Source organism: Coffea arabica, chromosome 7e, assembly GCF_036785885.1.
Source record: "Coffea arabica cultivar ET-39 chromosome 7e, Coffea Arabica ET-39 HiFi, whole genome shotgun sequence".
In the NCBI taxonomy this organism is placed as follows: Eukaryota; Viridiplantae; Streptophyta; class Magnoliopsida; order Gentianales; family Rubiaceae; genus Coffea; species Coffea arabica.
In genome coordinates, this window is record NC_092323.1 from 9,605,936 (window position 1) to 9,620,952 (window position 15,017).

At 39.0% G+C, this 15,017-nt stretch overlaps 3 protein-coding genes across 10 annotated transcripts; 1 reads left to right on the top strand and 2 right to left on the bottom strand.

The window, feature by feature from the left end:
* The first annotated feature begins 870 nt into the window (after positions 1-870).
* LOC113701079 (protein ALTERED PHOSPHATE STARVATION RESPONSE 1-like) lies at positions 871-5,612 on the top strand. The gene is made up of 4 exons (XM_027221560.2): positions 871-2,311; positions 2,611-2,837; positions 3,029-3,252; positions 4,403-5,612. Exons 1-4 carry the CDS (start codon positions 1,576-1,578, stop codon positions 5,190-5,192), a joined length of 1,977 nt encoding a protein of 658 aa, XP_027077361.2. The 5' UTR covers positions 871-1,575; the 3' UTR covers positions 5,193-5,612.
* On the bottom strand, positions 4,332-8,154 carry LOC113701082 (L10-interacting MYB domain-containing protein-like). 4 transcript variants are annotated; one of them, XM_027221566.2, is made up of 4 exons: positions 7,896-8,154; positions 6,803-7,216; positions 6,054-6,630; positions 4,332-4,782 (listed from the first exon to the last, which is right to left on the bottom strand). In XM_027221566.2, exons 2-3 carry the CDS (start codon positions 7,178-7,180, stop codon positions 6,070-6,072), a joined length of 939 nt encoding a protein of 312 aa, XP_027077367.2. In that variant the 5' UTR covers positions 7,181-7,216; positions 7,896-8,154; the 3' UTR covers positions 4,332-4,782; positions 6,054-6,069. The 4 variants fall into 4 exon arrangements, with proteins under 4 accessions (XP_027077367.2, XP_027077370.2, XP_027077366.2 ...); XM_027221569.2 differs by having other exon boundaries at positions 6,803-7,162; positions 7,896-8,143; XM_027221565.2 differs by lacking the exon at positions 4,332-4,782 and having other exon boundaries at positions 5,814-6,630; positions 7,896-8,152.
* Positions 8,155-8,515: 361 nt separating this feature from the next.
* LOC140003860 (cell cycle checkpoint protein RAD17-like) lies at positions 8,516-14,368 on the bottom strand. 5 transcript variants are annotated; one of them, XM_072059824.1, is made up of 12 exons: positions 13,825-14,368; positions 13,363-13,420; positions 13,092-13,171; positions 12,947-12,994; positions 12,453-12,509; positions 12,207-12,309; positions 11,247-11,551; positions 10,811-11,165; positions 10,156-10,281; positions 9,758-9,956; positions 9,582-9,642; positions 8,516-8,971 (listed from the first exon to the last, which is right to left on the bottom strand). In XM_072059824.1, the coding sequence occupies exons 1-12, from the start codon at positions 14,035-14,037 to the stop codon at positions 8,933-8,935; spliced, it is 1,644 nt and encodes a 547-aa protein (XP_071915925.1). In that variant the 5' UTR covers positions 14,038-14,368; the 3' UTR covers positions 8,516-8,932. The 5 variants fall into 5 exon arrangements, with proteins under 5 accessions (XP_071915925.1, XP_071915922.1, XP_071915923.1 ...); XM_072059821.1 differs by having other exon boundaries at positions 8,516-9,032; positions 9,549-9,642; XM_072059822.1 differs by having other exon boundaries at positions 8,516-9,032; positions 13,825-14,366.
* Between the last annotated feature and the right edge of the window lie 649 nt (positions 14,369-15,017).

A 15,017-nucleotide genomic window follows, 5' to 3' on the forward strand; every position in this document is an offset into this window, starting at 1 on the left:
TCCATCTGGGTCATGCAACAGAAAACTTGTAGGTGCTCGCCATTTTGCTGCTTCTGCCATTACTCAGAGGGATATTTAATGCTTCCCAAGATTATGCTTCACCTTTTGATGGTGATGGTCATGGGACGTAACTGTTTCCTTCGCAATAGATAGTTTCCCAGAAAGCTAGGGATGCCATCTGGTTTGTTCTTTGCTCGAGAAAGCTAGGGATGGTAGGGCTTTAATTTGCGTACTTCCTGAATAGATCTTGTCAATTTGCTTCAACAGTCGAACAGTTTTAGCTTATTAGGCAACGGTGCCATAAGCTTTCAGGGACTTTTTCTCTTTTTGACTTTGTTCAAAGCAATCAACGATGAAAAGGTTTGGACTTTGGAGGCAATTTTGTTTAGGGTTATCTTTTTCTTTTTTCCAAAGCAACTGATCTTCAGTGGTTGCCTTACAAAAGTATTGGTATATGAATTAGAGCGGTTGGTTAAGTTTGGTTCAAAATTTTAGAGGTAGAGAAAACTTGTGTTAAACCAAACCAAGTTGAATTATTAAAAAATTAAAGTGTAAATAATAACAGGACACTTGGCACAATGCTATAGGTGGCATTGGATTGGCATAGAAAACATGTCACTGAGGATCCCAAGTGCCAATAAACAAACAAAATATACAGAGGATTGGAAGTCGGAACTGATGCCTTGCCAGCATCTACGTACGTGGTACGTACTCTTGGTTTGGTAAGTACATCTGTAAGCATCATATTGACCTCAATGTGAAACGTTTTTACCACATTAAACTGGTCATCATGTCCGTTTGCAAAACTCTAGTCACAAAAAGTACCCTCCCAACATCCCAAACCAGCAAAGCACGTCCGTATCTTGAATCCAGTTCAAATGTTCCCAGTCGCTCGGTAGAAGACGTGAAGCTCTGCACGTGAATCAGAGAAGAAGCGTTTGTCGTAAATAACGGATACAGCAGCTGGGCATTTTGGTCTCGAACATGCGATTATAAAAGGTCACTCATGGCACTCTGCCCAATGACCTCATTGTCCTCCCCTCTTACTTCCCCAAACTCTTCTTACTCTCTAGCGTTTTGTGTTTTCACTTTTCATCCACCCCACAACCACAATCCATCCATTCAAGAATGAGAGAGGAGCGAAGGGAACAACAATAAAAGATAGAAAGGAAAGATTTTGGAGCTGATGATGCACAAAGTGTGATGCCATATGGAAATGCAATGGAAACTGAAAAGTGGTGGCGACTGGTGAAGTTTTTACCTTTCCTTTTTATAGTGAAAAAAAAAACTGGAAATTGAAGGGGTGGTTTTTGCCCAATGTTTCTATAGTCAAAAAGCCCGTCTTATGTTTATGATGCAAATTTCAGTACCCAAAGGCGTGCTTCTTTGTTCAGAGTACTAACATACACAAAAGCAGAAAGATTTGTGGTTTTGTCTTTTGTTTCTTTCTTGTCTGCATCTTTGAGATGAAATCTTAGAAGAGCGTAAAGCTTGGCAGGATCAGAAAGAGGAACGCTAGTGCGTGTTGTGTGTGTTTTCGTTGCATGAGAGTGTGAGTTTCGGAGAAATCAAGAGATGGGGTGCTGTTACTCAAGGATAAAGCAAGAGGAAATGGTTTCAAGATGCAAGGCAAGAAAGAGGTACATGAAACAGTTGGTTAAAGCAAGGCAAGCTTTCTCAGCTGCTCACAGCATGTATCTAAGGTCTCTCAGAAACACTGGCTCGGCTCTGCTTCAATTTGCAACCAATGAGACAAACCTTCACTACCAAAACCACCACCTTCCGCCGCCACTGCAGCCGCCTTTGCGGCCGCCTCAACTCCCAGCCACCCCACCACCTCCGCCGGTCCCAATGAGTCCTGTTTCTGACAGGTGGACAACCTCCACCACCACCACCCACACCACCTCTTCCGCCCTCCCACCACCCCCTCCCCCTCCTCCTCCTCCTCCGCCTCCGGCACCGGCTTCCTCCACCTGGGATTTCTGGGACCCTTTCATGCCTTCATCGTCCAGGTCAGGGACGGAGGAGGAGTGGGAGGAGACGACCGTTGCTTCTGAGGTTGCCGCGACCACAACGGTTGGGGCAGCCAGCGTGGCGGCCCCACCGTCTGTCATCAGCGGGTTTTCGAAGGACACTGCCGCCACGTCGATTACAAGTGAGTTGGCTATGGTGGTCTCCACCAAGGGGAAAGACCTGGTTGAGATCATCAAAGAACTTGATGACTATTTTCTGAAAGCAGCTAATGCCGGCGGGCCGCTCTCATTGCTCTTGGAAGTCCCCACTTGTACCTTTTCCGACCTAAGATCCTCAGGTAATCTTAACGCCAGATTCAGATGCATGATGAAGCCATCCATATCTTGTCGTATTATTTGTAATTTAAGGAAAAAAAAAAAAAAGAGAAGAGGAAATGTTCTTGTGAATAGCCCATATCTTGTCCATCCTGATATTTTGTATTTTGTGGCTTTATTTGCAATTATAAGCAATTTATGAGTTGAGTATTGACTGTATGCGGCAAATTGAAGCAAAATTTCATTTGGGCTTTTAGTTACTTTTAATTAATTGTGAAAATTGGAGTGCAAGATTTAATGTTGTTGCGAAAATGGGATGCAGGTAGAGTTTATGGGAGTGGGAGGAATCTGAATCCATTGTTGTGGACGTGGAATTCGAGTCCGAAATGGAATGGTGGATTTGGGAAATGCATTGAGGACTCAATTGGGAATGTGAATGTTGGTGGTGGTGTAGGTGTAGGTGTAGGTGTTTCCACCACAGCTACTAGTCATTGCTCAACTGTGGAGAGGTTGTACGCTTGGGAGAAGAAACTGTACCAGGAGGTCAAGGTACCTACTACCATCACCAAAATTTCAGACTTTGCTTCCGTTTATTGTGCATATATTGATGTGGGACCACTGGACCCTGAATCTAGTGCAATTTTTTCATTTAGGACCCACAGATCGTTAATTTGCTATTTTTTTTTCTTTCTTTTTTTGGTTTTTGGTTGGGTTCTTGGGATTGCTTTGGATGATCATAGAATGCTGAGAGTTTGAAGTTAGAACATGAGAGAAAGGCAGCCCAGCTGCGGAAGCTAGAGGTGAAGAGGGCTGATTATGTGAAGACTGAGAAAGCCAAGAAAGAAGTGGAGAAATTGGAATCAAGGATGATGGTTGCTTCACAGGCAATCGAAACCACGTCTGCTGAAATAATTAAGTTGCGGGAGTCAGAACTCTATCCACAGCTCGTTGATCTTGTAAAAGGGTTAGTCCTCTCCCTCCCTCCCTTAACATTTTTTGTTATTCGTCTTCTCTTTCTTCTGTTTAAAGCTTTTTCCTACGTGTGGACTGTAATTTAAATAAGTTAAATTAGGTGGTGGGAATGGACTAATGGAGCGTTAGTTAGTTCTCCTGTAATTCCTTCCTACATAGGAGTGAGTTTTAGTACCCTTTTAAGGTCTCTTTGACCACTTGGAAGACCAAGACAAAGAGGTCAGAGGTCAAAGGTCAAGTTGAATTAGTACATTGTGTCGTGACATTATTATTATTAAAACTTCATCCGTATCCAATTGAATTCTATCCGTGCATGTTACTTTTACTTTTTTGAGGTTATTTGACTACTTTTAGTGATTGGTCCCTGTCTTTTTAATGCCCTTTCCTCGGATACTTGACAATCACATTTCACACAACACAGTATAAAAGTACGTTTGTATAATGACAATGTAGGGTACATGTCCAACAGTCCAAGAAGCCCTAATAAGTAAACTACGTCCTTATTTCATTTATCTAGATGCTTCGCCAGAATCATTATCTTCTTGCATTCACCAATAACAAGCCTCACAAATCTTCATCTGGGTAGGATGAAGAAGCACCAAGAGGCTGGAGATGTTGATGACTTTGGAGTAAAAAAAGAAACTAAGTCAATCTGTTTATATGAGTTAAGCATAGTCGCCAGCCAGTCAAGGTCTGGAAATGAGAATCTGCAAGGACTACAAGACCACTAAATGGATCTTGATTTTATGCCGTTGTGTCAAACATTCAGAGTAGCCACTAAATGAAGTCAAAATTGTCAATTTTGCATATTTTCTTGGAATGAATTATCTTCTATTCTTTTCCACGAGTTTCATCCGTCTCCTGCCTAGCTTGACTTTGCCATGCAAAGGCTATTCCTCTTGTTATAAGAATTTGCCTAATTCTTCCCAAATCTTGTAAACCTGACTTTTTTTATTATTAACTCTTTTTCCCTGCAATTCATTGGTTATGCATATTTCCTAATCCTTGGTTTAGACGAGTTCAACATAAATGAGTGAGAAGTTATGTTGGAAGTTAATTGCAAACTGGGTATACCAATCAATGGAATCTTATGCGTGCAGCCTGACAAATTACTGATGTACTTCACTTTTCCTGGTTTACAGATTGATGGGCATGTGGAGAAGCATGTATGAGTGTCACCAAGTACAAACTCACATAGTTCAGCAGCTGAAGTATGTCAACGCCATTCCATCTACAAACCCAACCTCTGAAATTCACCGGCAGTCAACTCTCCAACTTGAGCTTGAAGCACAACAGTGGCACATCTCCTTCTGCAACCTTGTTAGGGCCCAAAGGGATTACATTCAGTCCCTAACTGGCTGGCTCAGGCTTAGCTTGTTCCAACTCGGCAACAAACCAGCAGTCAGAACTGGACTGGATTCTGCAATTTACTCCTTTTGTGAAGAGTGGCAGCATACTGTCAACAATGCTCCAGACAAAGTAGCATCTGAAGGAGTCAAGGGCTTCTTAACAGTGATCCGTGCTGTTGTTGTACAGCAAACAGAAGAACAAAAACAGAAGAAGAAGTCAGATTCAGTATTTAAAGAGCTTGAGAAGAAGGCAATTGAGCTAAGATCACTTGAGTCTAAGTATGGTCCATATTATATGGCCGACAACTACAGCAGTACCAGAAGCAAGGATCCAGTAGGGGAGAAGCGAGCAAAAGTGGAGAATTTGAGAGTAAGAGCTGAGGATGAGAAGGCCAAGTATGAGAAGTCAGTTAGTGTAACGAGGGCAATGACACTGAACAACCTGCAAATGGGGTTGCCGCATGTCTTTCAGTCAGTGACCGGTTTTGCCAATGTCTGCACACATGCATTTGAGTCTGTCTATAACCAGGCTAGAGGTACTGATGAGATGCAGATGCATGATGTGAAGCGACTTTTGCCTTGAGAGAATAGGCTGCTCAACTCCTATATGGTTGGCCAGAGAAAGTGTGTACTTAGTTTTGCCTGTGTATACTTTGTTTTGACTGAAGAAAAAGGGTCAATTCTGATGCAGAATATTGACAAGATTATATCCTTGAAATTCGGTGAAATACAGTTCTGACTGTAAGCCATAAGAAAGGTCTCTGTCATGCAAGGCATCTTCCGTATGGAGGTAGCAAGATATTACTCGTGATTAAATGCATACTTCTGACAGAACGGTGGAAAACATTCAGCAGTAGAGGATCCTAAGTCTGTTTAAATTTTGATTTAGGTATTAGAGTTGTTTGTTTAAACAAGTATTAGTGTCCATATAAATTCCTTCTGTTTGTTCACTCTGTAGGATCTTTATCCAATTTTGCGTAGCCGCATCAGGTTTCTTTACGTCTGTCAGCTACTCATCATTCTTTTCTTGTCCTTTCTCTCCCTTTTTTGGTTCCTAGTTTATGTCAATTATTTCCCTGGTTTGAGTGTGGAGGCAAATTTGGAGCAGAAATTTTGCACTAGAGAATCTCCCCAATATTGGTGGAGGCAGATTACTTAGCGAACGAATTGAACACATCATAAAGGGTGCCAAGTATAAACCATATATGGAAAAGCCAGCAAAAGACCTAACATTCCAACATATATGCAACACAGATGACAGTCTCAGAAGTTTACTCCATTCTCTATTGATCCTTTCATCTATAAGACGGAAGATATCATAGAGAAGGAGAGAGACCAACGGTCTAGATAAACAATTACTGCGGGACAAAAAGACAGCATCCTAGAAGTGTACAAGTTCTGTTCCTCTTCTACTCTCCAAAAGGGGGAACAATAAGGTACTTACTAATACAATCGCTCCATCATGCAACCTGTGGATTAGTTGGGCCTAAGCATTTGGCAGACAACCACGTCAACCGCTTGTCAATTTTGAGAGATAAAAATGTCTCCCTTGCAATGCGGTTGTTGAAGAGGTCCAATGCCGCATAATAAATTTGGTCACTTACGCCTTGCAGTTCATCCAATGCTCTCACACAATCTGTTATTGAATACCTGTCATTAAATTTCTTAATAGCCGCAGCCCTGAGTTTTGAAGCAGCAGCCATCTCCATTATGGCTCCTGCAATGACCCCATCAATACCTTTACGCCCCCTTTTCTGCCCAATAACTCTAGAACCCACAGTTGATTGAAGATTCTCGCGATCATCAGCTGTTTCAGAGCCTTGCTCAGATTCTGAGTTAGATACGTCTTCCTGGTACACATTCAAAGCTTGTGGATCCGAAGTTGACAGAGTTCCTCCGTGCTCATAGGATCCATTTGACCTATTATATTTCCCCCTTGTCCCAGGTAATGAGAAAATGGTGCACAGTTGCTTGTACATTGGACATCCACTACTCCTTACGGGTTCAGAATCAGGATGTTCCTGTTAAATGTACATGACGAGTGATAGGTGGTCAATAACTAATTAAAGAATTCAAACTGCTTTTGATAAATGAATCAGATTCCTGTTTAGACATCAAGGAATGAACTTCCCAAGCTAAAACAGGTCATAACTTGTCTAATTAGTCATGACAATAGAAACAGGAATTGCAAACCTTGATATATGCATCCCATACTTCATCAGTAGCCATGACAACACCAGTGGCTGGATCCCATTTAAAATCACCGTGATCAAGCAGGGACTTCACAATTACATATTGCTTTCTTAAGGCAGCATAACGGCTTTTCAATTGCTCATTGTCCCAAGCAAGGCCCGTTTTTTCACGGAAATCCTCACAGACACACTCCCATGCTTTCTTGTCAAAAGATTTATTGCGTTTATTCCCTTGGCGAACCTGCTCTACCAGCAAGTCCACTAATATTCTGGTCAGCGCTGATGTCCACTTAGCCCTTGAGGGTGATTCTGACTGCTGTACAGGAGGTAGTCTCCTTGAACGAGTAGACCGGCTTGCCATCTGCCAGATCAACACCATGCCGTCAAGTGACAGTTCAGCATATACCTAATAATGCTTCAAAAGGACAAACTACAACACATGATATGGGGAAAAAAAATCCAGAAAAAGAAAAGGCTAACTGCTGAAGCTCTATTTCTTTCATTTGTCTGGTCTGTTTTCCTTTCATTTTTGGAATTTAACTCAAAAAAGCTTGCGAAGGCATTATTAAAAGATAGCCAACCTTTATAAAGTTCTTTCAACACCAATTTACTATCACAGGATCACACACAAGTTCAGAAGCGCTTAAACACCACGACTTTGCAGGCCTTGCTTTTGAGGTACGTGACATTTGTTAAGCATGTCAAGAAGTAGCATTTTAATCAAATAGATGTGGAAGTCAAGGCAAAGAAGCATCAAAATTTGATGCTATTAAGGAACATCCAACAAGCAGCATCATGCATTTTCTGCTAGCAACACTTAACCACTAATCAAATTGTATATTACAACAATAATATCAACAAAATGGTATGTTATATTAGTACTTCTATTTCAGTTACTCCAAATTTTCTTGGTTTCTTGTAAGAATAAGTTTCTTCTATCCTAATGATCAACTATAACCAACTCCAAATTGCAAAATAACAAGGCAAAAAGAAAAGGAAAATAAAAGGATGAAAAAAAAAGGGCCGATTGGAGGACAGCTTAATCCAGCCACCGTGCCCTTATTTTATGATTGGGGAGTAATGGCGGAGCATACCCAGCGGAAAAAAAAGGTCTTGATGGAGACTTGGATGGATTGATCAATTCAGTATGTTTGCTCGTTGACGATGGTGTTGGAGGGCGAGAGTAGGGGTGGCGCCGCCGATGGACAGACTGAACCCTGAAGGCAGAGAATAAGAGTTGCCCGACACCAGTACAAGTGTCTTCCGATACACCCAGCTAAGTTTGTACCTGAGAGAATAATGTAATTATAAATTCCATATATTTTGAGTTTTCAAAAGGATAAGAAAATTATTATATAAACAAAAGAGAACCTAATTTGAAAATAATTTATGTGAGAAAAAAATAAACTCAATTCCTGAAATTCTACAGGCCTTGTGATTGAAACAGTAGCATAAGAAGACACTAAATTTGGATTTGTTTGGATAAAGTATTATTTGAAATAATTTTTGTAATAATTTTTGTAATGTGAGATAAAAAAACATGTTAAAAATGTGATTATAATATAAGCAAAATATTATTTGAAAAAATGAGATATCCAAACCGTTAACCAAGTGCTTCATCACGGAGGAATTAAGAGCGGCGTGAGGGGGGGGGGGGGGGAGGAGGTTTTTTTTTTTTGGCGTAACCTACTAGAGGAAATAATCAAAATTCGTATTTTGAGCAAAAATTGCTATTTTCAGGATGAAGAAAATAGGTAGCAGGACGCATAATTCCGCGTAGTCGAAGGTTGCCTCTACAATTACAAACCATGTAGCAATTTTTTCAGCTACATATGACCAAAATCTGGGTGAGCTAAAGAATGCACAAAATGATGACCCCCCTGAATTGCCGGACAAAACAAGGCTTCACAATGAAACTATTACATCTTGATACTAGAATTTACATAATTTACAAAAAGAACGCCGTGTTGAGGCGGAGAGATTCACCGGTTGCTTGACAAAGTTTACCAATCTTCTATTTCATCCTCACTTGTCATCTCACTTTTATCATCCAAAATAAGTCCATCCAAGTCATCAGCCATGTGTTCTGGGGATGCTTCGTGAGCTTCAAAATCTTCAGATGCTTTATTTCCTATCCGCTTAAGGGCAGGTTTAATCTCCGTAGCAACAACTGACAGATCATACAAGTTTAGCCCATTATTAGCATCACGTTGCTGGCTTACCATTTGACGCTGCAAACACATCAAAGGGCGCAGATGCATTACTATTAGGAGGCGAAAAGTGACAAAATGGGCAGAAGCTCACCGAGTACACAGACAAATTGAAGTAAAGGGTAAGAATTGACAATCGTTGGATGGCACATTTACTCCAAAAGGACAATTTAGACACATGATAAAGAAAACCCACATTAGTATACGAATTGAGCTTACACTTGACGGACATCTGCTGCTATCACCCCCCAACAACAAAAAAAAAAGAAGATCGTACTCCCAGTAAAGCTTTGTGGGCAAAGAACAAGTGACCACAGACAACTATGTAGTACAATTCGAACCAAAAAGGTTTTCTCGAGAAGCAACAACCTCTTGCAATTTGCAAAGCAATTCTTCTCTTTCAAGAATCAACAAGACTCCGAGTTGTGATGTGATTTAAACTATTAAATTTCAGCTTTGGAGATAAATTATTGGAGTTCAGATGCAATAACAAATTAGGCAAGATATACAGCCTTACGATGTTCGTGATAAAAACACCTGCATAGACACGTGTCCCTGCATTTGTCTAACCTTATAGTGCCACAAAGATTGCTCGACCTGCCAAAGCTTTGGACGGCGAATAGCATGCCACCTATATGGTTAATGAAACATATGAGAGTTCTAGGAAATAGCACGTTAATGAATTATATGAGAGTTCGAGAAATGATAATAGTCAAAAGGAAAAGCAATCTTGTTAGACACGATACCTAGTGGGAGCCAGATGGGAATTCCCAAACAGCACGCCTCGCACAGCAACTGAAGCAGCAGCTGACTGAACAACATTCTCAGCCTCAAAGTTTCTAGCCATCCTTCCATTGACTGAAGCTAGCAACACGTCTGAATCACTCAGATATGATGCCACAACCCAGGCATCATCTATAGCCTCGTCATTTACAAAATCTAGAACTGCAAGAAAATAGACAAACACGGAGGCCCAAATATGCACAATCAGACTTTTTCTAGCAAACAGAATGAGTAAAAGAAGTTCCAATAACTGAATGTCCTCAAATATTTTGCACGTTTTTATAGAGATGATAATCGTAGATTCTAGTAAAACATCTATTTCATGAAAAAAAAAAAACATCCTGCTACATATCAATGTTACCATTTTCATGTAGAAAATCAGCAATTGGACGACTTTGGCTATGTGCTTGACGAAGGATAGATTCTGGAGAATCCATTTTCAGAGGCAACCTTACAAATTTCTCCTTCAAATTAGTCGTATCTCTATCTAGAAAAAATAAGAAATGAGTCATATCAGAGGCTACAATTTCAATTCAATTCAACAAAGAAATAGAGATTCCTTCATGCAGTCTTTCCCATGCAACAGCAATAGAAGAACCTGGAATGAAGTGTTTGTAGCAACCCATAAGCGCCTCAAAGAAAGGTATTACTCATAAATGAACAGCTAATTAGCATGGAAATCCAATAAAACAGAGAGAAAGTATTTACATAGTGTATTTGTTGAGCATCTGTCTGAGACAGAAAATTATCCATTAGAAGAATATTTCAGAATCTCATGAAACTTGTCCTTTTAACAGAAACAACAACATGCAAAAAGCATACTATGCTCCAAAGAAGTTTTCAAGCACACATTTCAGAGGAAAAAAAAAATTAAGGCATAGAATGCAAGTCAAAATGATAACCAACATAAAGATGACAATTATGTAATCATGCAAAACTGGTAAAGAATCACATTACTTTAACATGATTGAAAAGATACAAATGTTTGGTAATAAGAGCTGATAAAATTAATTTACCCAACACCATGGAGGGTTCACTCTCTCTTTTGTTGTGCAAAAATTTCCCCAGTGCATGAAACAGAGAAAGCGTGTCATCTCTGCCAAATGACAATGAAGGCTCGATGTATAAATCTGTCAGACCATCTGTTCTTTCTCTTAAAGAAGGGGTAGAACCATCTGACAAACATAAAGAAGGTAGTTGATGTGGTTTCAGGCAGAAATACTGTAAGGATGTAATCGCATGTCTGATGTCACCTCCACTAGCTTTTGCTAGCAGCTCAATTTGTTCAGCACTCAATTCACATTCTTCTTCTTTGCATATTCTTGAAAGAGTTTTCTTCAGGGAATTAACAGTTATAGGGTTGAAAGACACCTGAAGTATTTATAGAGATAGATCAGGGTAAACATATAATCGAGCACTGAATTCCATAGCAGATGGATTATAAAAGGCAACCTTACAAGCCCCAGCTTCCTGAAGAGATACATGGAGATCCTCCCAGTAGCGCATGCTATTGTCAGTGGAGTCAGCTTTGACATAATTGGTCATCAATATGACTGTTGGAACACATACTGATTGCACAAGAAGATGCAGGCACCTATGAAGTCTTCCATAAGAAACTTTTCCATTTACCACTGGAAGATCATCGATTAAGAGTACAACTCGAGATCTTGGGCCCACAGTTGAAGAAATGAATCCATATTTCCCTATCCTTTCGACAAAACTTTCAAACTCTTCCAATTTTGAAGTGTACCTTAATCCTAGTCCAAAATTAGTGAAAGGAAAGTCATCCTGTTTATTAGAACAAGAAAATAATAATATTAAAAGCTCATGTTCATAATAGAAAAAAAATTGCCTTCACTGATGTCATTGATTAAGCAACTCCTTCAGAAACTAATTCCCAATCCCCAGGAAGAGATGCACAACAGCAAATTGTAGCCAATGAGTGAAATCTCTATTCCAAGTCCTATAATTTGGACATTAATTAAAAAGAAAATTGAAATTTTATGAAACACATTTCGCAATCACCTTTTCGGTCACATACATCACATCATAGATAGTGCAACAGTAAAAAACTAATGTGTGGTTGGAAGGGTCCAAGTGTCCAACATACCTCAACAAGTTTCCATCACAAAGAAAAGCTTTAAAAGGCATACGAACAAACAAATACAATGCAATCAGGGATGAAATTATTACCAGACTCAATTATCCAATTCCCGTACTACATTTGAAAAGGTATTCAAATGCATCCCTTGAAGTCATAACCATTAAAATTTGCAAGGCCCAAAACTTGGTAAATGACAGGAGACTATAACTAAAGTGTGTTTTATATAAGACATGTGACAAGCTGACAGAACAATGTACTGTTATATCACACTAAAAGCATCTAGGTTAATGTTATTAGAGTAAAAATACCTGAACTAGAGTTGTACAAATGTTCTTGCCATATTGTGGGAGTTGGTGTGTTCCATTCACTTATTCTAGCTCCAAAATGAGAAGCAATTGCATAAACAGTTGCCTGTAACAAGATAAGCACCTTACAATTGTTCTTGTGACGTGGGAAAACAGATGATTAATCTCAGGGATTGACAATCATGATCAAAAGTGGGTCTAATTTATGACACAATAAATACACATAAATGAAAGAAACAAAGAACATACAGATTTCCCAACTCCAGCTGGTCCCACGAACAGAAGAACATTTTTACAGAGGGTTTCCTGTCCAATGTAAAAGAAGAATTAGCGTCCAACAAGGCAACTAGTTTTTAACATGACAAACTGGTTAAAATGCATTGAAGTACATCCACACGGCAGCCACTGGGGGGGGGTGATGGGGGGAATGGGTTGCATTGTGAAGTGAGATGAGGATATGGGAAGCTGGCACTACCAGTACCGGTGCACAGACAGCATAGGTTATTCATTGATTTGAATGTGATGCAACAATAGCAGAAAAATGACATTGAACAATCATATTTTGGTTAGTGCTTCTTCATTTTGAGCTAAACAGTGCAATACAAGTGGCGATAACCAAAAGTTTGTTGGTAATAGCAGAGCATAAAAGAAACAAAAAACTGTTTTCTGTAGAAATTAAATGATAATCAACACTTTGGTTTTGCAACAGGATTTCCATTTGCAAAAGCAAAATACAAGGGCACCTTGGAGGCAGTCAATATTTCTTCAAACAGAACTTTTACTTCCTCAACCTGCAACATTCAAACGGAAGAATCACTGCAAAGCATATTCGGTACTTGAGTTGATACCTTGCATACAAAACACTTTTTAAATGATTCTTGTCCATACCTTCTTTTTGTGAACAGCAAGCTCTTCCAATGAACAGGGTTTGTATTTATCAGCCCATAACTCCCTGCTCATTCCATTCCCTGATATGTGTAAGCAAAAGTTAAATACCAAAATAAAGGAGTGGAATAAGTTCAAAGTTCAGGCTAGCACTCCCAGGCACATAAAATAAGAACCAAGATTCAGAAAAGAGGAAGTTTGTAACTAAATTAACTTTATGTGAACCAAGATGACACGTTAAGAAAGATTAAGCAATTATTAGTGGCAATCATACCAGTAGATACCTTGAATCCCCTAATCCCATCATCAAACTCCTCGCAAAACCGTCTAATCTGCATTATCGGAGTGTATCAAATTTCATGAACAGAAGGCCAGTAAAATGTTAGAACACAGCATAATCCACAGGGATAACTATGGTTGTTTCCGTTAGTATTATCAGTACACAAATTTTCCGGAATGCTACTGTCCAGCCTGACCAAAACATTGAAGTGATACTGAAATAACGTCATATAAAGAAGCTTATTAAGGGAAATTGCTCAAAATTTCATCTTGGAACTCATCAACAACCAGGAAAGAATAAACCAAAGCACTCCCGTGCCGGCTGGCCCCCAAAACAACACAAAAGAAGGAACTCTAGAATCTTCAATCAAGCATACAAGTTCAAAAAAACATATACCAGACACATAAGGTGCAAAACAAAAAAAAAAGAAATTGCAGCAATGAGAACGATAATTACTTCATCAAAATCATTAGTTAAGGGCCCTTTACGCGGCCGAGGACCAGATTTTGAGAGGGAAGCCTTCTTTGCCCTCTTGTTGGGGTTAGTTGGAGGAACTGAAGCTGGTTTTGAGTAACTTAAATCCGATTTCAACGAAAAATCTTTATCGTCATCATCATCTTCGGAGGATGATATTACAATCGTAGCGTTTCTCTTCCCCCTACCCTTCATAGCCACCGGAAAGATAAAAACCCTAACTTGAATGCAGAAAATAAATGTCGCTGACAACAGATGATGAATGCTTATGGCATCCAATAAATGAATTCAAGATTTCCGATGGGTTCACAAATAAAGAAAAATTGGCATCGGAAATGGGATTAACTGGGGACTGCAGGTGGAGACGATTGCTTTACTAGCATAGTTCGACTTCTTTCCTAGCATGATTTGGTAAAGAAGGCAAAGCCGAATTCCCGGGGTTTTCTTTTCTTTTCTTCTTTATTTTTGGCGGGGAAATCAGTTTTAGCGTATCGCACAAGCCGAGGAGGCAACACCTTGGACTTAGAATATTTTTAAACAAACGGTGGTGCCATCTATACATACAAAATATATATATAATACTTAAGTAATGACAGTACAGTTGATATAACAACTTTTATCATCTTTTAAATTTTAAATTTTGTTTTTACAAAAATTGATTTTTATCCTAATCACTTAATCATATTTTGTTAATATAACTATTCATAATCATTCTAAGTATTGTAACCACCAAATTACTATAACCATATAAACCAAAAATTTTTCATGAAAATTTTATATAAATTCTTTGTAGGTAACAAACAAATATACAAAATTGATTCATTTTAATTGTTCCCTAATTGCACACACATTGGATGTGCCTTATCACTAGTATTAATTACTACGATTACACACAAATAATATCCGGATTATTGTACATTTTACATTATTTGATGTACAATTATATTGTATTGTTATATTCAAAGTAAAAATAGTGTACATGAATAAAATACTTGGCATATATTTAGTGCAGTATTATAATATACTTGTACACCAAAAATTCGAACACGTACAACAATTGAATAGAATTGCACAAAACATAACCGCATTGAATCCTTGTCCTCATTGTTTAGGTTGGACTAATGAGTTTATGTTACAAGTGTGTATGTCTATATATATTAACGATTCGCCAATGA

Bases quoted from the DNA above. Each gene is read 5' to 3' on its own strand.
- LOC113701079 (XM_027221560.2), top strand. From the start codon at position 1,576: ATGGGGTGCTGTTACTCAAGGATAAAGCAAGAGGAAATGGTTTCAAGA. The intron at 2,312-2,610 runs GTAATCTTAACG...AATGGGATGCAG, and splicing joins TTCCGACCTAAGATCCTCAG to GTAGAGTTTATGGGAGTGGG. The intron at 2,838-3,028 runs GTACCTACTACC...GGATGATCATAG, and splicing joins AACTGTACCAGGAGGTCAAG to AATGCTGAGAGTTTGAAGTT.
- LOC113701082 (XM_027221566.2), bottom strand. From the start codon at position 7,180: ATGGTGTTGATCTGGCAGATGGCAAGCCGGTCTACTCGTTCAAGGAGA. The intron at 6,631-6,802 runs GTTTGCAATTCC...TACATTTAACAG, and splicing joins TATGGGATGCATATATCAAG to GAACATCCTGATTCTGAACC.
- LOC140003860 (XM_072059821.1), bottom strand. From the start codon at position 14,037: ATGAAGGGTAGGGGGAAGAGAAACGCTACGATTGTAATATCATCCTCC. The intron at 12,995-13,091 runs GTATGGACAAGA...TGAATGTTGCAG, and splicing joins TTGCTGTTCACAAAAAGAAG to GTTGAGGAAGTAAAAGTTCT. The intron at 9,643-9,757 runs GTATCGTGTCTA...TTAACCATATAG, and splicing joins TCCCATCTGGCTCCCACTAG to GTGGCATGCTATTCGCCGTC.